Genomic DNA, 27,557 nt, shown 5'->3' on the forward strand with positions numbered 1-27,557 from the left:
GAATCCAGGCCCTCTGCTCCAATCCCTCAGCCACGCACGTATCCTCCACCTCACTCTATTCCTATACTCACTGTCACGTGGCACAGGCAGTAATCCCGAGATTATTACCCTTGTGGTCCTGCTTCTCAACTTCCTGTAGTCTGCTTTCAGGATCTCCTCCCTTTTCTTGTCTATATCGTTGGTAGTAATATGTACCACGACCTCTGGCTGTTCTCCTTCCCACTTCAGGATATCGTGGACGTGATCAGAAACATCCAGGATCCTGGCACCTGGAAGGCAAACTACCAGCCGTGCTTCTTTCCGAAGGAAAGGATATCTAAGGAGGGATGTGCTGTCATTGGAGAGGGTCCCGAGGAGGTTCACAAGAGTGATCCCAGGAATGAAAGGGTTAAAATACAAGAAGTGTTAAATAGTTCTGGGCCTGTACTTACTGGAGTTCAGAATAATGAGGGGAGATCTCATTGAAACCTATCGAATATTAAAAGGCTTAGATAGAGTGGATGTGTTGAGGATGTTTCCTATAATGGGGGAGTCTAGGACCAGAGGGCACAGCCTCAGAATAGAGGAACATCCCTTTAGAACAGAGATGAGGAGGAACTAATTTAGCCAGAAGGTGGTGAATCTGTGGAATTCATTGTCACAGACCGCTGTGGAGGCCAAGTCATGGAGTATATTTAAAGTGGAGGTTGATAGGTTCTTGACTAGTCAGAGTGTCAAAGGTCACGGGGAGAAAGCAGGAAATGAGGCTGCGGGGGGTAATATATTAATCAGCCATGATTGAATGGCGGAGCAGACTCGATGGGCCAAATGGCCTAATTCTGCTCCTATTTCTTATTGTCCCCCAGCTTCCACAGATGTAATCTAACGTGCTCTCTCCTCTCCCTTTAATTGCCGCGTGTTACAGGGACAGGACTGAGGCGCTGATGGACATGACTGAGGAACAGCGCAGTGGCCTGTTGAAGAAGGAGAGCAGCCGTCTGCAGAAATCGGGCCACAGGGTGAACTACTCTCCCCGCAAGGAGAAGGCACTGAAAATCTACCTGGATAGCGGCCCCAGCAAGGACTCCAGCCAAGAATGAGACCTGGCCTGGTTCACTGTAGCTCAGCTCTCTGCTTGATGGAAACAGAACCGATTCACCACTGCTGTGGCTGCCCCCATTCACCATTAGGTCTACCTAATGACACCAGCACTGATTGGCTATTTTTGCCCACCAATCGGAAACCGAGTGGGGACAACCAACTCCAAATCATGTCGTGCACTATCATATATCATCCTGTCAAGGAAGTGCAAACAGTGAGGGAAAATTAGGGTATAATGTGGGCTCTGCACATACTCAATGGAAAAGCTAGACCCCCTTCACATACGGGATTCTGTAGCTGAATAAAGGCTGTGCACAGTCCAAAGAATTTGTCATTTATTTTCAGCACGTATCTCATCGGTGAATTTTAAAATAAGGCGTACTATATCTGGGATAGGGAGGGAGAGCTTTGGGGATGGGGAGCCATGACATCCGGACAAAAGGGTCTGTGATAAACCAAATGAATGAGTGTTCTTAGCGACTTTTGCTTGGCCTGAAGTTCTGTGCTTGTGATTTAAAGGTCTGTGCCTTTGCATCTCGTCAGAGGCAAATCAGGATTGTAACTTTTTTTTGGGTTTCCAAGTCATGATTTCTAGGATCAGGCGCTCATATCGCTGGGTGGACGATGTGACATGGAAGTCAGCTACAGCTTGGCGGATAATTCACTGGGCTGGGGTGGAGTTACCCTCTCCCACCATCCCCCCCCCCCAACACTGCCTCAGGTACACATACCAAGCCACACCGCGCCTGCGGTGAACTCCTAAACGGCTGCTTGAACTTTTTTTTAGGTGTTTTCTTTATCTGGTTGCGATTTGGACATCAAAAATTTTGATGCCTCTTAATTCTTTTGGTCTTCATCCCTCAAGTCCACCTTGGTTCCAATAATGTTTGCTGTACTTTTGTGACCCTGTGCCAGATGGTTCGAGTGGTTTGTGAATCTTGCATAGATTGATTTTAATTTTATGATGTATTTAATTCACTTGACAGAAATGGGAGCAGTCCTTCTCGTAGAGTTTGAATTTATTTCATTCTATTCAACAAAGAGGCAGTTGGGACAGTTTTTGTTTCATGGCTGGCTTCACCTCACTCATCCGAGAATCTCTAGTAGCTAGAAGCTCCCTCTTACGAAACCTCCACCATGGTTTTCCTCAACTTTTCGGAAGTTCTCATTTTTTAATGACTCAAATGGATCATCAAAGATGCATTTTGGTGAATATTTTTTCATACCCAATGCTGGTCACGAATGAGTAACATGCCAATAAAACGCTGATTCGTTCTATTTAAGTTCTCAGGTTTGCATTTTGTGGCTGCTTTTACCCGTGTGCTCATTTTACCAGTGTTTACCAGCCTGTGATGTCTTATGAAAAGCAATGCTTATCTTTGTCAGAGTATAACACATACAAAATGCTGGAGGAACTCAGCAAGTCAGGCAGCATTGATGGAAATTAATAAATTGTCGAAGTTTCAGGCGGAGACCCTTCAGATCCTCCTTCCCTTTCCTCCGTGGGCCACTCTTCTCTCCTATGAGATTCCTCCTTCTTCAGTCCTTTATCTTTTCCACCTATTACCACCCAGCTTCATACTTCACTTATCACCTTCTAAGTTGTTCTTCTCTTCCCCCCCCCCACACTTCCTTTCCAGCCCTGATGAAGGGTATCAGCTTGAAATATCAGTAGTTTATTCATTTCCATAGACGCTGCCTGACCTGCTGAGTTCCTCCAGCATTTTGTGTGTGTTACTCTGGATTTTCAGCATCTGCAGTATCGCCTGTGTTCCTGTCTGATTGAGTTCCTCTAAATTTCCTGAATATAAACTTTTTGAAACTGTGAGGTTCAATGTCAACATCAGCATCATGTGTTGACTTGCAAAGCATCTTGTTAGCTGGTTGGAAATGTTCCTGTTGGTATTGGTTTCCATTCTGTAGGAAAATCTTTCAAATGGAAGTGAATCACAGGTGACAGAGCAAAGGCTGTGATTTGTTCCATTATCTCATGTCCATGAAGATCCCTGAAACCCATTGTGTGTTTTACAAATAAAGTGCTGGAGGAATTCAGCAAGCTGGGCAGTATCGATGGAGGGGAGTTAACGGTCAATCAGATTCAGGTTGAAGTTCTGTGTTCTCAGGTGGGTGATAAAGGTGCTACAGTCAATATTTAAGGAATAACATGACTTTGCTCCAATATTCTGGCTGACAATTGTATTTCACTGAACAAATACAGCAGATCAATACACACAAAATGCTGAAGGAACTCAGTTCGGGCAGCCTCTATGGAGTAAATTAAACAGTTGACATTTAGGGTGGAGACCCTTCATCGGAATCAGCTGTCCTTTGTAATTGCATCAATATGTGATTGTGTAGTTCCAGCGCGATGTTGAGACCCAGGCTCTTGGAACTGCTTACCCGTTCCACTCCTTGATATTGACTGTCGTGTGGTCTCCCAACTTCCCTGTCCTGAAGTCGGGACTGTAGTTGTGGGCCCACTGGGTGCAGTGACAGTGTGATTTTCCCTCAGGACTTTCTAGACTTGTCTCCACTCAAACCCAGAATCACACAGTGAATGCAAGTACTGTCAGGTCTGGTGTATGTATCAGACTGTGTGGGTGCAGATTAACAGTAGAGAACTGTTTAATGTTGTGGTTCCAAGTGGGAAATTCCTGCACTGTCTGTGGACGGGTGGGAGTGGTGGCAACTGGAGGAACGTTGGCTTTGGGAGACTGAGTTCAGCCCAAAGGCAAGGTTTTGGAGCTGTTGGAAAGGATTCACCAGAGAAAGGTTCCACTGCACCCTAAGGTATTCACTGCCAGGCTGCCAAACCATGCCGATCCTGGTACACAGCAGACCTGGCTGTGGCTGTGTATGGCAGTATTGTACAGGCTCTCTACCAGCTCCCTCATGGGCACTAGCCTCCCCAAAATCAATGACAATTTTTATATACCTGCATCAAATGTCCCCTTGTTCCAGGGAATAAAGTCCAAATCTATTCAACCTTTCCTTTCAAATCCTGGCAACATCTTGTAAATTTTTTTCTGCACTCTTTCAATCTTGTTACCTTCCCTGTAGATGGGTGAATAAAATTGTGCACAATGTAGCAGCTAATGGCATTCCTGTGCTGGGAGTAAACATTGACTCGAATGGCTAAATAGCTCTCTTCTGTGTCACTGACAAGAGCCTGCTGGATCACAAACAGCAGATTCTGCTTTCTACAGTTTATATAAATCATACCAAGGTCCCAACATCACCTCTGGAAGATGCTCTGTTTATTGATAATACTGTAGATCTGGTAGTTTTAGAAAAAGCATCTAACAGCTTGGAATTCTAAACATGAGTTTGAAACAAAAAAAAGTTCTAAACTAAACCTGGAGCCAGTAGTCAGAGCTGTAGACGTCTCCAACTGTTCTTTCTCATTCACTGGAAATGAGACCCAGTTTAACAGCTGGCAATGCCCCTAGCTACAACCAGCCCACACACAAAATGCAGGAGGAATACAGCAGCTCAAGCAGCATCTTTGGAAATGAATAAACAATTTCAGGCTGAGACTTTTCAGGACTGGAAAGGAAGGGGTCAGAAGCCAGAATAAGGTGGTGGGGGGAGGTTAGGAGTACAAGCTGGAAGGTGATAGGTGAGACTGGGGGCACCATGCAGGGGGAAGGAAGAGTCCACCAGTGATGTTTTTCTAAGAATTGGCAGTGGAGTCCATCAGGGTAGCATAGCAGTTATCACGATGCTGTCACAGTTTGGGCATCGGAGTTCAGAGTTTAATTCAGGCAACCTCTGGAAGGAGTCTACATCCCATGATCACATGGGTTTCCTCTCACAGTCCAAAAGACATAGCAGGTTGGTTAATTGGTCTTTGTAATTGTCCTGTGCTTTGGCCAATGTAGATCAGTAGGTTGCTGGGCGATGTGGTGCATTGGGTCAAAAAGGCCTGTTCAACACTATCTCTAAATAAATAAAATCTACTGAGTGTCAACAGATGATCAGTAAGCCGCTGAAGATGTTACTAAAAGTATGCTATTACCAAAAACACTACACTATTTTCCAACGGATTGTTACAATTATCTAGCCTCTATGCTCCTGACTTTCCGTATCACTTGGAAGGATTGTATGCGGGCTGGGTTTCAGAGAGATCAGACAAGTCAGCTGTGATTTTTGTCTCCTGCCTCATATTCGTCAACTCTTCCTGTGTTCTCCCAGTTGTGGAGGTCTTTTGTGGAATCCAGCCTGGTACTGAGTACAGTCCACAACTCAGCCTCGGCCTTCTCCCCTTCGCTGGGGTCTACGTTCTCTGCACTGAGGAGTGGCCGCTCTTCCATGTAGTCAGAGAGATCTTTCGTGACACTGTCCTGCTGGTTTTCCTGGCACACAGATATCAGGCTGTTACTGAGCAGGAGAGAGGAGAAAAAGTTTATTTAGTGATACAGTGTGCAGTAGGCCCTTCACACCACACAATCCCACAACCCCAATTAACCCACCCAGTATGCCTTGGAACCGTGGGAGGAAACCAGAGCACCCGGGGAAAACCCACGCATTCCACAGGGAGAACATACAGAGGATCATTACAAAACAGTACTGAACTGAACTCTGAAACACCCCTACACGACCATGGTCCCCTACTTACAGGAAAGATATCAAGACTGAAAGAGTATCAACAAACTTGCACCTTCTCAAAAGTCATAGCAGTTAGCACAATGCTTTAAATCAACTGGGATTTAATTCCCACCGTGCTCTGTAAGGAGTAAGCTCCCCTCATGACTATGTGGATTTCCTCTGGCTGCTCCTGTTTCCTCCCACATTCCAAAGATGTCTGGGTTAGGGTTAGTGTTGATGCCTGAAGCCTGGCGACATTTGCAGGCTGCCCCCGCACATCCTCAGGCTGCGCTGGTCATTGACACAAATGACGTGCATTTCACTGACATATATGTGTTAAAGCTACTCTTTAAATACACATCTTCAAGGAGCAGTGCCTCAGAAAGGTAGCGTTCATTATTAAGGACCTCCAGCACCCAGGGCATGCCCTTTTCTCACTGTTACCATCAGGTAGGAGGTACAGAAGCCTGAAGACACACACTCAGCGATTCAGGAACAGCTTCTTCCCCTCTGCCATCTGATTCCTAAATGGACATTGAATCTTTGGACACTACCTCACTTTTTAAAAAATACAATATTTGTTTTTTTTTGCACTTTTTAAAATCTAGACAATATACATATACTGTAATTGATTTAATTATTTATTATCTTTCTTTCTATATTATGTATTGCATTAATCTGCTGCTGCTAAGTTAACAAATTTCAGTACCCATACCGGTGATAATAAACCTGACTGATATCTCTGTACCCAACCCTTGCATCCCTCTGTATGAAGAGTGGAACCACTGTCACTTGGGCCAACAAAGTTTGGTGGTGGATGATCAGAGGGGTTGATCACACTGATGTACAGTCCTATGCCATTTCAACGCCTCTGAGCCAAGGTCATCTGTCAAGTTCAATTTAATGTACCTTCAAGCAGCTCAGGGAGAGAAGTTCAATGCCACTGCCCAACAACATTACTCATCAGTTTGTAAATAAGTAACCCGTAGACAGCTTTGGTTCAATGTAGCCATGTACTGCCCAGTGAGCCTGTCTCATCTGCTTGTGTTTGCCCCATAGCCCTCTAAACCTCTTCCGTCCATGTACTCATCCCAATGGACTTTTAAATGTTGCAATTGTGTGAAGCAGCAGCTCCTGGTGTCCGCTTTAAAGAACACCCCTCCCTGGGGAGAAAAAAAAAGCATGTGCAAAAAGCCTCATGATCTTGGGGTCTGCAACCATAGATCAATCAAAGTTACCCTGCAAGGTGGAGTATATTAGTCGGGGAAATGAGTTCAAGGACCGCCAGGCAATGTTGCAGGTCTAAAACCCTGGTTAGACCACACTTGGAATATTGTGTTCAGTTCTGGTCCCCTCAAGCTGAAGAATGTGGAAGCTTTTGAGAGGGTGCAGAGGAGATTAATGGCTGGATTAGAGAGCAGGTCTTGCGGATCGGTTGAGTGAGTTGGGGTTTTTCTCTCCGGAACAAAGGATGATGAGAGGTGACTTGATAGAGGTGTACAAGAGGCAACGGTCGAGTAGACAGCTAGAGACTTTTTCCCCCAGGGTGGAATTGGCTAATACAAAAGGGCAGAGTTTTAAAGGTGTTTGGAGAACACTTTTTTTTACATTCACACACAATAGTGTCTGTGTGGAACACCCTGGCAGGGGTGGTGGTAGAGACAAATACATTAGGGTCATTTAAGAGACTCCCAGATAGGTACATGGATGATAGAAAAATGGAGGGCTATGTGGAAGGGAAGGGTTTGATTGATCTTTGAGTAGGTCAAAAGATCAGCACAATGAAAGTAGCTGTTCTGTTCTATGTTCTTGTGCACCTCAATCCTGGCCTCACTGCTGGATACAGGGTCTCCTTACCCTTCTGGTGCGCACTGCAGTCCATCGGCACAGGGACACCGGTCCAGAGCTCCGTCTGGTTCCATTTCCCAAGTGACGAGGTCCAGCAAATGGTGGGCAGGGTTGTGACACACCTGATCCTTCTCAGCCAAGGGGGTGCACACAGGAAACAGGAGATCTGCACAAAGCCAAGACAAATCTGGTGAGAACTGTACGTCAGGGGCACATCCGAAAACCAGCACTCTAACAAGGTAACCAAAGTTAATACCACATTGTTATAGAATATCAATAACATTTATGATAGGTCTGATTTATTACTCCTTCTGGAATGTCCATAAGACATAGGAGCAGAATTAGGCCATTTGGCCCATCGGGTCTGCTCCACCATTTACACATCATCAATGATCTCACCTGGACTGTACACACTGGCTTTGTGGCAAAAAAAACATAAGAACAGAGGTTACAGCGGAACATTGATGGGGTGCAAAACTGGGCTGAGAAGTGGCAGATGGAGTTCAACCCAGATAAATGTGAAGTGGTTCATTTTGTTAGGTCAAATACGATGGCAGAATATAGTACTAATGGTAAGACTCTTGGCAGTGTGGAGCATTAGAGGGATCTTGGGTTCCAATTCCATAGGACACTCAAAGCAGCTGCGCAGGTTGACTGTGGTTAAGAAGGCGTATGGTGCATTTTCCTTCATCAATTGTGGAATTGAATTTAGGAGCCGAGAGGTAATGTTGCAGCTATATAGGACCCTGGTCAGACCCCACTTGGAGTACTGTGCTCAGTTCTGGTCACCTCACTACAGGAACGATGTGGAAACCATAGAAAGGGTGCAGAGGAGATTTACAAGGATGTTGTCTGGATTGGGGAGCATGCCTTATGAGAATAGGTTGAGTGAACTCGGCCTTTTCTCCTTGGAGCGACAGAGGATGAGAGGTGACCTGATAGAGGTGTATAAGATGATGAGAGGCATTGATCGTGTGGATAGTCAGAGGCTTTTTCCCCAGGGCTGAAATGGCTGCCAAGTTTTTTATGCAGAGTGATGAGTGCGTGGAATGGGCCTCCGGCAACGGTGGTGAAGGTGGATACGATAGGGTCTTTTAAGAGACTTTTGGATAGGTACATGGAGCTTAGAAATTACTGGGGTTACCCAGAGCCCTCTATTTTTCTAAGGTAGGGACATGTTGGGCACAATTTTGTGGGCCAAAAGGCCTGTATTGGGCTGTAGGGTTTCTGTGTTTCTAACATAAGAAATAGGAGCAGGAGTACATTGGCCCACATTGTTGTGCCGACCCTCAAGGTGCAGGTACAGAAAGGCGGCCTGGAAGATCATCAGGGACACCAGTCACCCAACCATAAACTGTTCCAGCTTCTTCCGTCTGGCATTAAAGCCAGGACCAGCTTCTTTCCACGAGTCATTAGACTTTTAAATGCACATGCCTGTACATTGCAACAGAGTCATAACACAAAGATTTTTAATCATTCACATTTAAATTAATTCATTCATGGCTGATTTATTTTCCTTCTCAACCTCATTCTCCTACCTCCTCCCTCCTCCCTTTAACCTTTGACACCCAGACTAATCAAAAACTTGTCAAACTCTGCTTTAAATATACCCAATGACTTGGCCTCCTCAGCCACATGCAGCAAAGAACTCCAGATTATCACCCTCTGGCTAGAGAAATTTAGAGAAAATCTAAATAGGTGTCCCTCTATTCTGAGGCTGTGCCCTCTGGTCCTAAACTCCCCCATTACAGGAAACATCCTCTCCACGGCCACTATCTAGGCCTTTCGATAAGATCACTCTCTCCCCCCGCTCCCACCCCTCTAAACTGTAGCAAGTACAGGCCCAGAGAAAAACGCTCATGTTAATTCTTTCATTCCTGGAATAATTCTCGTGAACCTTCTCTGGTCCCTCGCCTGTGCCAACACATCTTTTATTCGATAAGAGCCCCAAACAGCTCAGAACAAGGGGAAAAAAAATTATGAAACCATCTAACAATGGTTCAACTGCTTTAGTTTAATCAATTTATTGTGAGCTTCACTTAACAGCCATCTGATTTAATTTTCACGTAATACAGCCTGAGGTCAGGTTTGAATTGCCTTTTTGAAAAGAGATTTTGCACAAGTTTCAATCCACTCTGAAGGTTCACGCTTCCACCAGTGGGAGGGTCACAAACAAGTGGTCATGGTTATAATGGGGTGGGCATTTAAAACTGAGGTTTTTTGTCTTGGAGAGAGGTGAATCTATGGAATTCTCTGCTCCTGAGAGGGGGCGGAGGCCGGCACCATGGTAGCGTAGCGGTTAGTGTGATACAATTACGGCTTGGGGCATCGGAGTTCAGAGTTCAATGTTCAATTATGGCATCCTCTATAAGCACGTTTGCACATTCTTCCCGTGTGTGGGTTTCCTCCGGGTGTTCCGGTTTCCTCCCACAGTCCAAAATGTACCGGTTAGTAGGTTATTTGGTGATTGTAAATGGCCCTGTGATTAAGCCAGGGTTAAATTGGTCTTGCTGGGTGGTGCAGCTCGTTAAGACAGAAGAGCCTATTCTGCATTGTATCTCTGAATAAATATTTACAATAGAGACAAATGATTGAGGATTTGTGGGAAACTAATTCGCTGGTACCAGATGTCCTGCATTTACTGTGGGGGGAGATCCAAAGACATACAGGGCAAGATTTTCTGTACAGACTGGAGGATGTCTGGGACAGGCTGCCGAGGTTTGCGGGAGAAGCAGATGCGCTGGAGGCATTCAGGAGGTCGTTAGACACATGACAACAACCTTCATGACATAGGTCAGTGATGATAAACCAGATTCTGAGAGCACATGGAATGGAGGCAGGTACAGGCAGGAGAGATTTAGTTGAATTCTGCACCAAAGGGTCTATTCCATGATCCATCAAGCACCTCAGCTCCATCCACAGGAAGTGCAATTTCGCAGTTTTACTTCCCATTTTGAAATGTTGGTCCAAGGCTCACATTCCATCTGGGTAGCCCCCAACCTGACTATCGATATCGTCATAGAAAGTACAGTACAGAATAGGCCCTTTGGCCCATCTAGTCCATACCAAACCAAATAGGCTGCCTAATCCCATCGACCACAGACCTCTCCACCCCTACGATCCATGTGCTTCTCTTAAATGTTGAAATAGAGCTTGCATGCACCACTTGTGTTGGCAGCTCAATCCACACTCACAACCCTCTGAAATTTCCCCTCATGTTCCCTTTAATCTACTAACTTTCACCCTTAACCCATGGATTTCTCCAACTTCCAGTAAAATTTACCCCTCCTTTTTCCAATTCCTACTCTGGCCTCTTCCCCTCATCTGCCTATCACCTCCCCTTCTTCTTCTCCGTCTTGTTTTACGGTGGTTGGCACCCAGCTTAATGGTGCATTATCACCACCTTCTGCTCTGGAGTGTGCAATAGACTTGCATTCTAAACCCCTTCACCCAATCTCTCTCTCTCTCTCTCTCTCTCACACACACACACCAACCTACATTTTATCCTCCCATCTTTGGCCATACTACTACCCTATTCCTGCTTATCCATTATATCCTATAAAAAATACCCCTGTATCCCTTGAGAAAGCTAAAAATACCCTAACCTGTGCTCTCTCACCCATGCCCAGCAACCCTTTTAATGTGAGTTCCTGCACCCCCGATTCCCTTAGATTGATTATCATCATCTCTCTCTGTATCCCATACTTCCTGCAACTCAGAACTACATGTTCTACTGACTCCTCTTCCTGACATTCCTCACACAATCCTGTCGGGTGTTTCCCTATCATTTTCAATGTTTTGTTTAATGCACAGTGCCCCAGCCTTAACCTAGTCCACACAATTTCCTCTCTCCTGTTTCCACGACCTACCCTAGTACCTGCAACACTTTTTTTGTATTTGATATAAATGCCTCCCTTTCCCCTCCCTGTCCCATCTTTCTTGCCACATTCGGTTGATTTTTTCCCAGATTACACACTTAACCTCTGCTTTACTGATACTAATGTGCATTTCCACATTTTCTTTCTTTAACGCCCTCTTTGCCAACTCATCCACCCTCTCATTCCCCTTCACCCCTACATGTACTGGAACCCATGGAAATTTAACCTGACCTCCCTGATCTGCAATTCTTGTGACTGACTGAAGGACTTCATAAAGTACACCTTGCTGACTGTTCGAGTGAAAAGACCTTAAACTTGCTAGAACTGAGGATGAATCTGAGCATATCAACACTTTGACTTGTCTAGCTTTCTCCACCCATCGCAACGCAACCAACACTGCCAGCATCTCCACTGTAAACACCCCTAATTTATTAGATGTTCCTCTGCTGATTAAACGCGAGTCCATCTATCTACGTTTATATTCTTATTGGGATACAGCACAGAATAGGTCCTTCTGTCTCTCCGAGCTGTGCTGCTCAGCAATTACCCAAATTAACCCGAGCCTAATCATGGGACAATTTACAATGACCAATTAACCCACCAGCTAGTATGCCTTCGTACGGTGGGAGGAAAGGAACACTCAGAGAAAACCCACATGTGTCATGAGGAGAACATACAAACTGCTTGCAGACAGCTGTGGGAATTGAACCCCAGTAAAGCATGTGCCAACCACCATGCTACTGTGCCATCGTCTCACAAACGATCAGGTATTTTATCAACACTCCATTTGTAACACACGTCACACTGTAACATTTCAGCAGAGCTGGCGAGGGGAGAGCAGGAACTGGGGCTTCAGTGTCCCCCATCAACCGATGCACCTTTGAGAGCTTTCTGGATGCATCACAGCTTGGTAGAGCAAATGTTCTGCCAGTGCCCGCAAGAAACTGCAGAGAGTTGTGGACACAGCTCAGCGCATCACGGAAGCCAGCCTCCCCTCCGCGCACTCTATCTACACGTCTCACTGTGCCTTGGTAAAGCAGCCAGCAGAAGCAAAGACCCCAGCCACCCCGAACTTTCTCTCTTCTCCCCTCACCCATCGGGCAGAAGACACCAAAGCCTGAAAGCACATCCCACCAGCCTCAAGGACACCCACCCTGCTGATATTGAATGGTTCCCTCATTGAAAAGATGGACTTGTGACCTCAATCTGTCTCGTTATGATCTTGCACCTCATTGTTTACCTGCAGTGCACGCTGTAACCATGACAATTTACTCTGCATTCTGTTACTGTTTTCCCTTGCTGTACTTCAATGCACTGGGTAATGACCTGATCTGTATGAACAGTATGCAAGACCAGCTTTTCACTGTATCTCAGTACCTGACTATTCCAATGCCAGATCTGAACTATCTAATTCCCCAAGTTGGGTAGCGGAGGATGGGAGATTTTCTGTCCTGGGTAACAACTTTGGCTCAAGCAGAGCACAATGATCCCTGCCAGTTTACATTGGTGTGCAGCGAGGGGTCTGGGGAACTCACCGGTGTGGAAGGCACAGCAGAGGTGTAGATGACAGTCTGACTGATGTTGACAGATGGAGCCCTGCTCTCCTCTTACTGCATCTGCCTGGCATTGTCCCCAGATACACAGGTGGTCCCCGTCGCACTCAACATCTCGAGAACAATTCTAGGAACGAACAAACATTCAGCACCAAACGTTAACCAACAAACAAATCCATTATGCATATGAATAGCATGATTAATTAAAACTGCAGCAGCTGCTGGGCTGAAGGATGTTGGCAAGGCTGCATTAATAGCCCACTCTCCCGAGACAATCTCTCTTCTCCTCTTTCCCATCAGCACATCATAGAAACCAGCCTCACCTCAATGGACTGTCTACACTTCACTGCCGCGGTAAAGCAGCCAGCGTAATCAAAGACCACCCCCCCACCCCATGCATTCACCTGAAACAACCACCCCCCTTCCCCACGGGCGAAAGATACAAAAGTCTGAAAACGCATCCCACCATACTCAATGACTGCTCCTACCGGCTGTTATCAGACTAGGAAATGGTTCCCTTCTACAAAAAGATGGACTCTTGACATCATTGCAACCTTCCATCTTATTGTCTACCAGCACGGCACTTTCTTAGTAACACTATTCTGCATTCTGTAATTGTTTTAGCTTGTTCTACCCCAATACACTGTGTAATGATCAGATTTATATGGACAGTGTGCAAGACAAATTTTTCCACTGGACCGCAGTACATCTGACATGGAACATCACAGCACAATACAGGTCTTCAGATGCACGATGTTGTGCCAGTCTTAACCTACTCTAAGATCAATCTAACCCCTCCCTCCCACATAACCTCCAAGCCTAAACCAAATCCAATTCTAATTCCAAGAGAAGACCTGGTAAATTGAGGAGAGAAAGTGATACAGGATATTCTAGTAATTCAACAATAAAAGATATTTCACTGAATTTATTCTTGGGACATGACCACAAAACATACAGTAGGAACAGAATTAGGCCATTCAGCCCATCAAGTTTACTCTGCCATTCCATCATGGCTGATTCATTATCCCTCTCAACCCCACTCTCCTGCCTTCTCCCATAACCTTTGACACCCTGACTAACTAAGAACCTATCAACCTCCGCTTCAAGTATACCCAATGACTTGGCTTCCATTGTTATCTGTGGCAATGAATTCCACAGATTCACCACCCTCTGGCTAAAGAAATTCCTCCTCATCTCTGTTCTAAAGGGACATCTTTCTGAAGCTTGCCCTCTGGTCCTAGACTCCCCCGTTACTGTGGTGCTAGCAAGTTTGTGAACGCTGTAGAATTTTCTCTATTTCTGCAAAAATGATAAAATGTGATCATATCTTCACACGAGTCCTAAAACTGGGTAAAGAGAACCTATTTAAATAAATAACACAAAAAACATTATACTTGTTCATTTATTTATTGAGAAAAATTATCTAATATTACATGTAATTGTTGGAAAAAGTATGTGAACCTCTGGGGTAATGCTTTATACAAAAGCTATTTGGAGTTGTGTGTTCCAATTAATGAGCTGAGATTGGAGGTGTGGGTTGTAGAGGTGTCCTGCCCCATAAAAAAGACATACAAAGTCAGGTTACTGACAGAGTCTGCTCTTCTCAAAAGGGATCTGTTTATGTGCACCATGCCTTGATCAAAACAACTTTCAGAGACCTTAGAAGAAGGATTGTGAGATGCATGAAGCTGGAAAAGGCTACAAAAGCATTTCTGAAGACCTGAGAGCTGATCAGTCCACAGTAAGAGAAATTGTCTACAAATGGAGGATATTCAGTACTGTTGCTACTCTCCCTAGGAGTGGATGCCCTGCAAAGATCACACCAAGAGCACAACGTGCAATGATGAAGGAAGTGGGAAAAAAAACCCCAGACGTAACAGCAAAAGACCTGCAGAAATCTCTAGAACTTGTTGAAGTCACTGTTCATGTGTCCACTATAAGAAAAACACTGAACAAGAATGGTGTTCACGGAAGGGCACCGCAGAGGAAACCACCGCTCTCAAAAAACAAAACACACACACCACATTGCTGCACATCTGAAGTTTGCAAAAGATCATATGACCCGATGTTCTACAACACTTCTGTGACAATGTTCTGTGGAAAGATGAGAAAAATGTTGAACTTTTTGGCAGAAATGCACACCACTATATTTGGGAAAAATAGGGCACTGCACACAAACACGAAAACCTCACCCAACTGTGAAGCAGGGTGGAAGGAGCATCATGGTTTGGGGCTGCTTTGCTGCCCCAGGGCCTGGACAGCTTGCAATTGTTGAGGGAACAATGAATTCAAAATCATATTACAGGAGAATGTCAGGGTAGCAGTCCATCACCTGAAGCTCAATAGAAGTTGGATAATGCAACAAGACGATGATCTGAAAGACGAGAGTAAATCAACAACAGGATGGTTTAAAAAGAAGAAAATCCGTGTTTTGGAATGGCCGAGTCAAAGTCCTGACCTGAATCCTATAGAAAAGTTGTGGAAGGACCTGAAGCAAGCAGTTCATGCAAGGAAGCCCACCAACATCCCAGAGCTGAAGCAGTTTTGTAAGGAGGAATGGCCCAAAATTCCTCCAGGTTGATGTGCAGGACTGATCAACAGTTACTGGAAATGTTTGGTTGAAGTTATTGCCATACAAGGAGGTCATAACCAGTTACTGAAAACAAACGTTCACATATGCACAAAATAATCTGCAGATGCTGTTGTCAAAGGAACACTCACAATGCACTGGAGGAACTCAGCAGGTCAGTCAGCATCAGTTGAAAAGATTAGTCGAAGTTTCAGGCTGAAACCCTTTGTCAGGACTGAAGGAAGAACTTTGGGGAGGGTTTGAAGAATGCTGGTAGTTGAAAAAAAACAGTAATTTGAAAGCTCCCTATTTCACATCACCTCCCTCATAGTTCCACCTCCTTCTACTACTTTGCATTGTTCTCCTGCCAATCACCTCCCTGCTTCCCCTCCCCCACCCCTTTGTCTTTCAAATTACTGTTTTTTTCAACTACCAGCATTCTTCAAACCCTCCCCAAAGTTCTTCCTTCAGTCCTGACGAAGGGTTTCGGCCCGAAACATCGACTAATCTTTTCAACTGATGCTGATTGACCTGCTAAGTTCCTCCAGCGCATTGTAAATGTTCACATACTTCGACCAACAAATACATGTAATATTGGATCATTTTTTCCTCAATAAATGAATATAATGTTTTTGTGGTATTTATTTAATTGGATTCTCCTTACCCAGCTTTAGGATTTAAGTGAAGATCTGATCATATTTTAAGTCATACTTGGGCAGAAATAGTGAAAATTCTACAGGGTTCACAAAGTTTCTAGCACCACTATATAGGAAACATCCTCTATATGTCCATTCTATCTAGGCCTTTCAATATTTGATTTCAAATAGGATTCAATGAGATACCCCTCATTCTTCTAATCTCCAGTGAGTACAGGCCCAAAGCATCAAACACGCCTCATACATTAACCCTTTCATTCCCAGGAACATTCTTGTAAACCTTCTCCGGACTCCCTCCAATGTCAGCACACCCTTTCTCAGAACTAAGAGGCCCAAATCTGCTCACAATACTCCAACAGCGATCTGACCAATGCCTTATAAAGTCTCAGCATCTCATCCTTGCTTTTATATTCTCGTCCTCTCGAAATGAATGCTAATATTGCATTTGCCTTCCTCACCACAGACTCAACCTGCAAGATAACCTTTAGGGAATCCTGCACAAAGACTCCCAAGTCACTTTTCACCTCAGAATTTTGAATTTTATCCATTTAGAAAATTGTCTACACCTTTATTTCTTCACCCAAAGCACATGACCATACACTTCCCTGAACCTGCCATTTCTTTGCCCATTCTCCTAACCCATGTAATGCAGGTAACCAGGATCAATGTACATACATCTCACGGTCAGACGAGACAAGATGGACCAAAGGGCTTGTTTCTGTGCCATACAGATTTAACGAAAAATAACCTGGGACTACACCAGGCTCATCCACTCACCCTTCGTTCTGAACATGTTACCTCTTTTTCCCTCCTGATCAACTTCCCCCGAACGTTGTTTGGCTCAGCCCCTCCCTGGGTTGATCGCTGCCCACATCCCTGAGAATCAACCCATCCCAGGAACCGGCCGAACTTGCCTCTCGCTCTGCTCTCCGTTGAAGGCATTTGGGCTCCAACGGGTCTGTCTGGCAGAACTGGTGCTTCCCACAGTCTTCATCTACGAAGCACTCCTGCAAAACAGACAGACAGACCTGTCAACAGCAGCACTAACAGCTACAGAATACGACAGCAGTTAGTACGACGCTATCATGGGTTGGGGCTCGGAGTTCAATTCCAATGCCATCTATCCTCCGGGTGCTCTGGTTTCCTCCCACAGTCCACAGAGGTACTGTCAGTAGGTTAATTAGTCACTGTAACGTGTCCTGTGAGTAAGCCGGGGTTAAATCAGGGGTTGCTGACTGACACAGCTCGCTGGGTCAGAAACGGACGGGCCTGTTCCTGCTGAATCTCTGAATAAAAATGGATACTAACAGTTCCAGCGTGTCTGTGTCACCCAGGAGCTGAGGGTAGTTTGAGGAAAAGAGGAAATCAGCTCTGCAGTAGGACACACCATTGCTGGGGGACAAGTTTATAATTTACAGGGCTTTCGATATTGTAAATCATTGAGAATGCACAAGTCAAGTTGAAATTTATTGTCGTCCGACTCTGTGTGTGAGGGGGAGGGTGTGTGTGTGTGTGGGGGGGGTGTGTGTGTGTGTGTGTGGGGGGGGGGTGTGTGTGGGGGGGGGTGTGTGTGTGTGTGGGGTGTGTGTGTGTGGGGTGTGTGTGTGTGTGTGTGTGTGTGTGTGTGTACGCTCACAAAACATATACTACACACAGCACATAAGACAAATTATAATATGATTTGGCGGTTGTTGCTTATATATATATAAATAAAAATGTAAGACGTATTGCTCCAGGAGTTAGTTCCTAATGGTTTTTTTTCCCCTTTTTTTTGTCTTATAGCTAGTGGGATTTTTTTTTAAAACTCAGCTGGGGTTCTCTTTTTTCCTTCTTTTCCTTTTATAAAATTGTTTTTTTCATTAGCATATATGTTCTTTTTTCTTCAGCTTTATTAATTATATACATACTAGTTTGTTGAATTTCTGTATTTTATAGTTGTAGAAGATTATATTAATAAAAAGATTTAAAAATGAAAATGAAATGGATGAACAAATTATTACCACTCAAAATGCATGTAGTACACAGCACGGGTAAACAGCTCGCTGTCCTAGTGATGAGACCTCGGAGATGGCAGGGTATTCATTAGTCTCACAGCCTGAGGGAAGAAGCTGTCACCCAGTCTGACAGTCCCAGTCCTGATGCTCCTGTATCTTCCTCATGGTCGTGGGTCAAAGAGATTGTGGGATGGGTGGTAGGGATCCTCAATGCTCTGGGCCCTTTGACTACAATGCTCCCAGGAGATTTCACAAATAGAGGGGTGAGGGAGACCCTGGTGAACCTCTCAAAATTTATTTATTATTTTTAAAAAGGGTCTTGTGGTCCGCTGCCTTGCAGCTTCTGTACCACACAATGATGCAGCCAGTCAGGATACTCAAGATGGGGCTCCTGTAGAAAGCTGTTAGAATGGGGGCAAAGAGCTTTGCACACCTCAATTCCCTCAGAAAGTGTAGACACTGCTGTGCCCTCTTGACTAGCGAGGCAGCGTGGTGGACGGGTTACCAGCTGTACCGCTCGTTGGGCTGGAAGGGCTGTTCTGCACTACTGAAATAAACCACATACACCAGGGCAGATTTAGAAGGTTGTTTGAACGAGGTGGTTTGAAGAAGCATTGTAAAGGTGTGAGGAGGGATTAGGGATGAATCCGTGGTCAATCCCAATCATTCCCAGGGAATTGGACACAGAAATCCTGGAAACCTATGGGACCCGAATTGGGAATGAGAGGGGTCAGGGAGGGACGTGGGGTATCATTGGGTGGAGAGCTTTTGTGGGCCAGCAAACACTCGGTTCACAGCAAGGTAAATAGGGCCCAGCGGTGATGGTGTGGGCGCGGCCAGGAGGCTAGTCACTGGGACGTGAAGCACACCAGCTAACAGCACTGGAAGCCCAGAGCGCGCTGCCCACTGCCGGAAGGGAGATGGCTACACGATCTGTAGGCGGAAGGGCCCTGCGCAGATGGGGCTTGTCCACCGTGGTTGCCAGCTCATCTCGAAGGAGAACTGATCTCACACCTCTGCTGCCTCGCAGTTATACTCACTCATGGGGAAGGCTTCAGGAGTAAACTCTGAGGAAAATCCGGAACTGGAGTTCCCGAGGCATTCCGTGTATCAGTCTCTGCCGCTCCTTTGGGTTCATCAGCTGCGTGGAGACGGGGAGCCTGCTACACGGGGAACAGCTTACTCTCCATATCGTACTGCCCTGGCCTGTGTATCACGTAGACAGCTGGAGGCAGCAACCATGGTCGACCCTGACCAACGGAAGGCCACGAAAGGGAGGAAGGAGGGTGAAGATCAGTTGGAGGGGAAGGGAAGGGTCAAGACAGAAGGGGGTAACAGGGGAGGGGTTCTTTTCATTTTCCATAGGTGATGCGGCAGCCAAAAGGACATTCTACGTCTGATGGGCTGAATCCTCTGCAGTGTTCTCACCACCCTCCGCTCTCGCGAGAGCCGCGTGCGTGGAGGAGGAGAGGTGAGTTTCACTATCCTGGGACACTCGGTGGGGAGGGGTGGGGGGTGCTGTGGGTGTGCTTTGGATCAGCCTACCTTCCTGGCTCCCTGCCACGTGCCGATGTCTGGCTCTCCGGTTCCGAGGGGGGAGGCAGGTTCTTCGCGCTGGTCCTGAGGGACGGGAGGCGGCTCTGTGTCCCAGGTCATCCACCCTGGCACCAGGTCCATCTGCAGTACCAGACACGAGTCCTGTTAGCAGGGTGGGGCAGGGCAGCAAGACCAGCCATCACAACTCATCACCACCACCCCACCCCAGGAGCCAGGATACATCCTGTCAGTCTAATCATATTGTAGCCCCTCTCCCTGGAGCACATCGAAGACAAACACCTCAATTTATAAACCAGCTTAGGCCATTCAGCCCATCGTCTCCTCTACCATTCCATCATGATAATTTAGTATCCCTCTCAACCCCATTCTCCTGCCTCTCCCTGTAACCTTTGATTCCTTGACTAATCAACAACCTACGCATTGCCACTTTAAATATACCCAATGACTTGGCCTCCACAGCCATCTGTGACAACAAATTCTGCACATTCACCACCCTCTGTCAAAAGAAATTCCTCATCTCTGTTCTAAATGGACGTCCCCCTTTTCTGAGGCTGTGTCCTCAGGTCCTATACTCACTCACTATAGGGAACATCCTCTCCACATCCACTATGGAAGCCTTTTAGTATCACATTTCAATGAGATCCACCCCTCATTCTTCCAAGGTGCAGGCCCAGAGCTATCAAACACTGATATGTTAACCCTTTCATTCCCAGAATCATTTTCCTGAACCTCATATGGACCCATTCCAATGCCAGCACATCAAAACAGGCAAAAACCACCCGAGGACCAGAGAAATAGATCCCCACTCTCACCTAATGTTGGATTAGGGTCTGATTTGCTGTTTTTCTTGTAATTTAACTTTCTTTATGCTTGCTCATATCTTTGTACAATTACCTGCTTGTCCATAAATGTTCAAAGGATTTTCAGTAATTTCAGAATCAGATTATCACTAATGTACAGAATGATGGAACTCTCCAGCACAGAAACAGGCCCTTCAGCCCATCTAATCTGTCCAAACTGTTAACCTGTCGAGTCCCATCAACCTGCACCTGGACCATATCCCTCCATACCCTTCCTATCCAAACATCTCTTACATGTTGAATCGATGTGGCATGCGCCATTTGCACTGCAGCTCGTTCCACTCTCTCACCACCCTCTGAGTGAAGTTCCCCTCCCTCACCACCCTCTGAGTGAAGTTCCCCTCCTGTTCCCCTTAAACATTTCACCCATGACCTCTGGTTGGCGTCCCACCCAACCTCATTGGAAAAAGCCTGCTTACTTTTCCCTATCTATACTCCTCATAATTTTATATACCTCTATCAAATCTCCTCTCATTCTCCTATGCTCTAGAGAATAAAGTCCTAACCTATTCAATCTTTCCCTATAACTCAGGCACTAAAATCCCCATCAACATACTTGTAACGTTTCTCTGCACCCTTTCAACTTATCGACACCTTTCCTGTCAGTAGGTGGCCAAAATTGGACACAATACTCCAAATTAGGCCTCACCAATCTCTTATACAACTTCAGTATAACATCCCATCTCCTGTACTCAATACTTTGATTTAAGGAGACCAATGTGCCAAAAGCTTTCTGTACAACCCCATCTACCCATGACGCCACTTTCACAAAATTATGGTCCTGTGGTCTGAGATCCCCCACTCTACTGGTATTTATCAGTGACCCATGTCATGATCTGAGCTGATAAAAATCCTTCAGCACTTGGACATTGATGGGAAAGATATCAGAATCATCAGAAATTTGCATTGTGAACAAAGAGCAGGAATAAGTGATTTTGTTCCGATTAAGAGGGGAGTCAAGCAGAGTTGTGTTCTCTTGTCTGACCTATTCAACCTTTATAGAGAGAAGATTAAGAGAAATTAGCAGTATTCCAGGCATGATAATTGGTAGATACAATTTAAACAACCTACGATGTGCAGATGACACAGTGCTGATAGCTACTTCTAAAGAAAAACTCCAAGAAATACTGGATAAAGTCAAAGTACAAAGAGAGGGTTGACCGCAAGAAGACCGAACGTATGGTTGTCACCAAGAGAGTACAGAAATACGAACTGAAAGTAGGCAACGAAACAATCAAACAGATGTGGAATTTCAATTACTTAGGGAGCATAAGATCCGACAGTAGGGCTGATGTTGAAATTAGGAGGATTGGGATTGCTAAATGCCTGCTCGAGCGTTTGAGCAAGATACTAAAGAATAATCATTTCTATGGGTAGGAAACTCAGTGTTGTAGTGCTGCGTTCACTCCACGCTAACATATGGAGTGAATATCGGACAACATCAAAGCAAAATAAAGCTGCAGAAATGTGGCTTTTGAGAATAACGATGAAAATATTTTAAGACAGAAACAAATGAAGTATTGTGAAAAGCCGGAATAAGAAGAGAGTTGATATCAATCAGGAAACGGCAGCTGGAATTTCTGGGACGGATACCAAGGAAAGAGAAGCTTGAAATTCTTGCAATGATGGGAAAAATTGATGGAATAAAAAATCATGGTCAATAGCGAATGGCATTCTTGAGTTACATCAAGGGACGGACAGGCAAAAGTTCTGAAAAAGTTATTAGAACTTCTCAGATGGAAGAAATGATCCCCCACATCATATGAAATGACACAGAATGATGTGAAATTTCACAAACAAAAAGTCTGCAGATGCTGGAATTTCAGAGCAACACACACACACAGTGCTGGAGGGACTCAGCGGCTCGGGCCACATGGAAAAGAGTGAACAGTCAGCATTTCAGGCTGGTCCTGATGAAGGGTCTCGGCCCAAAGCATCAACAGCTTACTCTTTTCCACAGACACGACCTGGTCTGCTCAGCTCCTCCAGCATCTTGTACATGTTGCTGATATGAAATCTGCTGTTTCGTGCAGCAGTACAGTGCAAATCAAAATCTTAAAATCACAGAAATATATATTGTAAAGTTAAATGAAATAACGAGTGCAAAAATACCGAGTGTTGATGGGTTCATCGTTCAGAACCCTGATGGCAGAGGGGAAGAAGCTGTTGCTGAAACGGTGTTCCTGTAATATCAGTGGGTCTGTATATTTTGTTGCTGCGAGACTGTACGCCACAAATCAATCTGCCTCACAGGCTGTTCTTATCAATACTGGACAGTATCATCTGTCCAGTTTGGGCTGTTTTACACCGGAAAGACAACCACAAGGCAAGGCTCTTTGTTTTTTTTTTAAATTACTTTCAGTGGAATGACAGCATCTCTAGGAAGAGGTACAATCGACGTTTCAGGCCGAGACCCTTCGTCAGGACTAACTGAAAGAAGAGTTAATAAGAGATTTGAAAGTGGGAGGGGGAGGGGGAGATCTGAAATGATAGGAGAAGACAGGAGGGGGAGGATGGAGCCAAGAGCTGGACAGGTGATTGGCAAAAGGGATATGAGACTGGAGAAGGGAGAGGATCATGGGAGAGGATCATGGGATGGGAGCCCTAGGGAGAAAGAAAGGGGGAGTGGAGCCCAGAGGATGGAGAGCAGGCAGGGAGTTATAGTGAGAGGGAGAGAGGGAGAGAGGGAGAAAAAAAGAGAAAAAAAGGGGAAAAAATAATAACAAATAAATAAGGGATGGGGTATGAAGGGGAGGAGAGGCCAAGAGCAGATTCCTGTGCTGTTGTGCTGTGCAACTCCAGCGAGTGACGTTGGACAGGCTGGGACTTAATACCCTGGAGCACAGCGAGAGAGAATGCCATCATGGACAGTGCCAAGCCCAGCTGTGAAAGGTGGTGGTTTGGGCAAGGGGATAGCAACCCCATCCCGTAAGACCCAGAGCTACAGAAATACCAAGAGAAGTTCCAAAGACCTCATTCCTGGGGGAGGAAGTATCTTTACCACAATGACATCCGAAGTTTGTGGTGAAAGGAAAGCCACAGGACCGATCAACCTTCAGCCCAGAGCAGAGACCTCTGAGGAACCTATGCCCCAGTCAGGGTGATGGGTTAAGAACAGGAGAGTATCGATAGAAAACGCTGGCTTTCGGGAAGGGCCACAGAACCCAGCAGGAGAGGTCGGGGAGCACAAGGTTAAAGGCAGAGGAATAAGGGGAGGGCCACAGGTAACACGTTAACAAAAAGCAGTCAGCACCTGGAACATCATCTGTCCACTTACTTCCCACAGATACTGCCTGACTCACTCAGTTCTTCCAGTGTGTTGTGTGATGCTTCAGCTTCTCGTATCTGCAGTCCAGTGTCTCCTGGAGAGCTATACTGATTCAGTTTTCAACCCCCTCCCCTTTACTCTTTTTCCATTCCCCATTCCGGCCTCGTGCCAGTTCTCCTCAGCAGCCTATCACCTTCCCCAGTGCCCCTCCACCTTCCCTTCCTCCTCTCAGATTCCAACTTCTCTAGCCCTTTACCTTTTCCACCCATCAGCACCCAGCTTCTCACATCATCCTCTCTCCCAGCTCTCCACATTCCCCTTCACCTATCACCTATCGGCTTGTTATCCTCCATCTCCCCCACTTTCTTATTCTGGCACCTTTCCTCTTCCTTTCCCACCCAGAAGGCGGCCCTTGGCCTGAAATGTCGACTGGTTATTCATTTCCATAGATGCTATCCAAGCTGCTGAGTTCCTCCTTATCAAATTTCAAGTTGAACTCAGTTATATTGTGATCACTGCCTCCTCAGGGTTCCCTTACCTTAAGCTCCCCAATTGCCTCCTGTTCGTTACATAACACCCAATACAGTACAGCTGATCCCCTAGTTGGCTGCTCAAAAAAGCTATCTCATAGGCATTCAACAAACTCACTCAAGATCCATTTCCAACCTGATTTTCCCAATCAACCGGCATATAACCATATAAAATGCATGTTAAAATCTCCCACGACTATCATAACATTGTCTTTTTGACACGCCTTTTCTATTTCCCATTGTAATTTGTAGTCCACCTCCCAGCTACTGTTGGGAGGCCTGTATATAACTGCATTCAATGTCCTTTCATCCTTGCAATTTCTTAACTCAACCCACAAGGATTCAACATCTTCTGATCCCATGTCACATCTTTCTACTGATTTGATGCCATTCTTTACCTGTAGAGCCACACCACCCCCTCGGCCTATCTTCCTGTCCCTCCGATACAACGTGTAACCCTGGACATTTAGCTCCCAACTACAACCATGATTCAGCTAATGGCTACAGCATCATACCCAACAATCTATAAAAGTGCAACAAGATCATCCACCTTATTTCTTATGCTCCGTGCATTGAGATATAACACTTTGAGTGCTGTATTTGCTACCCTTTTTGATTCTGCATCCCTACTGCACTGATACTCACCCTGCTGGCTACAATTTTGTCCTATCACCTGCCTGTCCCTCCTGACAGTCTGACTGCAGGCTATCTTTGTTTTTCTACTCTTCATCCTATCCTGAGTCCCTTCACTCCGGTTCCCAACCCCCCTGCCAAATTAGTTTAAACCCTCCCCAACAAGTCTAACAAACCTCCCTGCGAGCATATTGATCCCCCTCGGGTTCGGGTGCAACCCGTCCCTCTTGCAGAGTTTATAGATCCCAATGTTTCAAGAACCTGAAGCCCTGCCCCCTGCACCAGTTTCTCAGTCATCTATTTATCTACCAGATAATCCTCTTTCCACCCTCAGTGGCATGTGACACAGGCAGCAATCCAGAAATTACTACCCTGGAGGTCCAGCTTCTCAGCTTTCTGCCTGGCTCTCAAAATCCTCTTTTCAGGACCTCTTTGCTTTTCCTTCCTGTGTCATTGATATGTACTGACTATGTACCTCCTACCCGATGGTAGCAATGAGAACAAGACATGACGTGGGTGATGGGGATTCTTAATGATGGACGCTACCTTTTTCAGGCATTGCTCCTTGACGAATGGATACTACACAACTACATACGAAAGACACACACTCAACAATTCAGGAACAGTTTCTTCCTTTCCACCATCAGATTTCTCAATGGACCATGAATCTACCTCACTATTTTTTCTTTTTAAATCACTCTCTTTTTGCACTACTTAAGACCATAAGAGAATAAAAAATAACTTGCAATCAAAAATAGCTATTAAGTGGAATTATCTGTGGAACTTGTTGCCACGAGTGACTGTGGAGGCCAAGTCATTGGGTGTATTTAAGGCAGAGATAGATAGGCTCTTGATTAGCCAGGGCATCAAAGGGTATGGGGAGAAGGCAGGGGTGTGAGGTGACTGGAAGAATTGGATCAGCCCATGATTGAATGGCGGAGCAGACTCGATGGGCTGAATAGCCTGCTTCTGTTCCTATATCTTATGACCTTGAGTAGTGCCAAAAAGAGAGGATATAGGAGCAGAAGTAGACCATTTAGCCCATCGAGTCTGCTCCACCATTCAATAAGATCATGGCTGATCTGGCCATGGACTCATCTCCACCTACCTGCCTTTCCCCCATAACCCTAATTCCCCTACTAGGCAAAAAACTCTCCAACCTTGTCTTAAATATATTTACTGAGGTAGCCTCTACTACTTCTCTGGTCAGAGAATTCCACAGATTCACCCTTTAGAAAAGCAGTTTCTCCTCATCTCTGGCCTAAATCTACTCCCCCAAATCTTGAGGCTAAGTCCCCTAGTTCTAGTCTCACATTTCACAGCATTTGCCAGTTAGAGTAAAGCTGATCCGCAGCAGGCCTTTCGGCCCATCTCATACATGCCATCCGAGATGCGCCATTTAAACTCGTCCCATTTGCCTGTATTTGGCCCATATCCGTCGTAACCTCTGCTGTCCGAATGTCTATTAAACGTTGTTATTGTACCTGCCTCTGGCAGTTCGTTCCACATACAAACCAGCGTCTGCGTGAAGTTGCCCTGAGGTTCCTCGTAAATCTCCCTCCTCCCACCTTAAACCTAGTCCTCGATTCTCCAACCCTGGGGTAAAACCCCGAGCGCCGGTGCATCGCTGCAGCCGCAGTTCCAGTGCCGCCCCCTGTATTCCAGCCGCTCGGCAACCGGCGCACTGCTGCCGGGGGTGTCGCTCCGGACCCGGTCTTGGTGTGTAACTCTCGGCGCTGCACCGGTGCCTCTCTGCAGCCGGTGCATTGCTCCCGGGGCTATGCTCCAGCCGTTAGCGGCGTATTACTACCGGCGCTAGCCTGTGCGGGTGTCGCTCCGTAACTGGTACGGGTGCATTTGCTCTCCGCAGCCGGTGCGTTGCTCCCGGGGCTGTTCCAGAGCCGGAGCCGGGATATTGCTCCCGGCTCCGGGCGGGTGCCGTTCCGAAACCGCTCACCTCCCGGACTGCTCCCTGCAGTTTGTGCCGCGTGTCCTCCATCAGTTCGCCCACCTCCTGCAGCATCTCCCGCAGGCCGGCTCCCCCCGTTTCTGCCGGGGCCGGAGACCCGCGGGCACACTGGCCCAGACACAACAGGAACAAGAGACCGACCCGCTGCCGTGAGCCACCCATCGCAGCCCCGCACTGGGGTCCACCTCGGTCCGGTCCCGTCCCGCTCCCGGGCCCCGCCTCCCCGTGTCCTCTCCTCCAATCAGATGCTCTGCCGTCCCGTCCCGCTCCCGGGCCCCGCCTCCCCGTGTCCTCTCCTCCAATCAGCTGCGCTGCCGCCGCGGCGGCCGAACGCCACGTGCGGAGCGGACCGAGTTCGCGGGACAGCGCGGGAAACGTGCCCGCGCGCCTGCGGGAGTGTCTGGGTGGGCGCGTGTAAAAGGTGCGGGAATATCGGGGAGTTCACAGAAACTTGAAAAAGTATCTGAGAAGTTCAGACTGCAGAAACTCCAAATTGTATCCAATTTTCCTCTCAGCTCCAGCCTCCTGCCTTCTCCCCGTATCCTTTCATGCCCTGACCAATCATGAATCTATCA

General features: G+C 46.2%; 2 protein-coding genes across 6 annotated transcripts in view; one reads left to right on the forward strand and one right to left on the reverse strand.

Annotated features, from left to right (window-relative positions):
* Positions 1–1,459, forward strand: part of usp47 (ubiquitin specific peptidase 47) — a 227,780-nt gene extending 226,321 nt beyond the window's left edge. For 2 of the 5 annotated variants that reach the window (XM_063061573.1, XM_063061576.1), the window contains one exon: positions 905–1,458. In XM_063061573.1, coding sequence (XP_062917643.1) covers positions 905–1,079 — 175 coding nt within the window. In that variant the 3' untranslated portion in view covers positions 1,080–1,458. Of the gene's footprint in view, positions 1–904 lie in introns of all 5 variants that reach the window. The other 3 variants (XM_063061578.1, XM_063061577.1, XM_063061574.1) reach the window with 2 other exon arrangements.
* Positions 1,460–2,743: 1,284 nt separating this feature from the next.
* dkk3b (dickkopf WNT signaling pathway inhibitor 3b) lies at positions 2,744–27,187 on the reverse strand. Its single transcript, XM_063061579.1, has 6 exons — positions 26,971–27,187; positions 19,711–19,842; positions 17,086–17,178; positions 12,929–13,073; positions 7,525–7,681; positions 2,744–5,460 (listed from the first exon to the last, which is right to left on the reverse strand). Exons 1-6 carry the CDS (start codon positions 27,142–27,144, stop codon positions 5,217–5,219), a joined length of 945 nt encoding a protein of 314 aa, XP_062917649.1. The 5' UTR covers positions 27,145–27,187; the 3' UTR covers positions 2,744–5,216.
* Between the last annotated feature and the right edge of the window lie 370 nt (positions 27,188–27,557).

The sequence above is a fragment of the Mobula hypostoma genome, chromosome 11 (genome assembly GCF_963921235.1).
Source record: "Mobula hypostoma chromosome 11, sMobHyp1.1, whole genome shotgun sequence".
Classification (NCBI taxonomy): Eukaryota; Metazoa; Chordata; class Chondrichthyes; order Myliobatiformes; family Myliobatidae; genus Mobula; species Mobula hypostoma.